The sequence below is a fragment of the Carlito syrichta genome, unplaced genomic scaffold, assembly GCF_000164805.1.
Source record: "Carlito syrichta isolate Samal-C Ts95f unplaced genomic scaffold, Tarsius_syrichta-2.0.1 Scaffold311975, whole genome shotgun sequence".
Taxonomy (NCBI): domain Eukaryota; kingdom Metazoa; phylum Chordata; class Mammalia; order Primates; family Tarsiidae; genus Carlito; species Carlito syrichta.
The window spans coordinates 723,531-724,435 of NW_007256071.1; the positions used below are offsets into that span (position 1 = coordinate 723,531).

The following is a 905-nucleotide window of genomic DNA, read 5'->3' on the forward strand; positions in this document are numbered from 1 at the left end:
AAAAAAAAAAAAAAATAGGAAAATTAGCCAGCCATGGTGGCGTGTGCCTGTAGGCCCAGCTACTCGGGAAGCTGAGGTGGGAGGATCGCCTGGGTCCGCGAGTTGGAGGCTGCAGTAAGCTCTGATCATGCCACTACCCTCCAGCCCGGCATATGGAGTGAGACCCCGTCTCAAAGAGAAAGGAAAGCACCTTTCTTGAGTCCCCCAATATCATCACCTCCTTGATCAATGGCCAACTCGTTAATTACAACAGAGTCATTCTCGGGAAGATGCTACTGGCAGCTACAGGCAGGTCCCTTCTGGGGGTGTCACAGGAAAGCCTGGGGTCTGTGTGGGTGCCCCAGGCACCAGCCCATTGTGCACCAGTTGGAGTGAGGCTCTGCCCTCGGGGGCTCAAGAAGCTTGTGCTCCTCTTGCCCGTCCTCCCTGCAGGCGTGGGGTGACGAGGGGACCGCACTGGGGTGCCCAAGGGATGCCCCCACGCAGGCCCTGCCCTCTCCGCAGAGTCTGAGGCTTATTTTGGCTTCCACTGGAGCCCTGATACGCCTGCTGCTCCATGTTCAGATGCCTCAAGCCCTGCCTCCATTCTGAAAGGACCCAGAGGCTGGGGAACAATCAGCAGCTTCCCTGGCCTTATGGCAACCCCCGTGCTGGTGGTGCCCCGGGGTCTGGAAGACTCCCCCTTTCCAGGGCTTTCGGGGCATGCGGGAGGTGGCAGTGGGTGGGGACAGTGGGCAGGGCCGCCGAGACACCCGGCAGCCTGCGAGCTGGCTCTCTCTACAGGTGGCCGAGGTCATCTTCCCCACGGCGGACGGCACGGCCGTGGAGCTGGTGCGGCTGCGAAGTCTGGAGGCCACGACTGTGACTGCGCGCACATTCTCTGCCCAGGGCGAGACCGTGGACTC

At 61.2% G+C, this 905-nt stretch overlaps 1 protein-coding gene across 1 annotated transcript in view; it reads left to right on the forward strand.

Annotated features, from left to right (window-relative positions):
* RIMBP2 (RIMS binding protein 2) overlaps window positions 1-905 on the forward strand; it is a 61,067-nt gene that overhangs the window by 27,019 nt on the left and 33,143 nt on the right. The window contains exon 9 of the mRNA XM_021718233.1: window positions 691-905. Within this exon, the coding sequence (XP_021573908.1) occupies window positions 691-905 (215 nt within the window). The remainder of the gene's footprint in view (window positions 1-690) is intronic.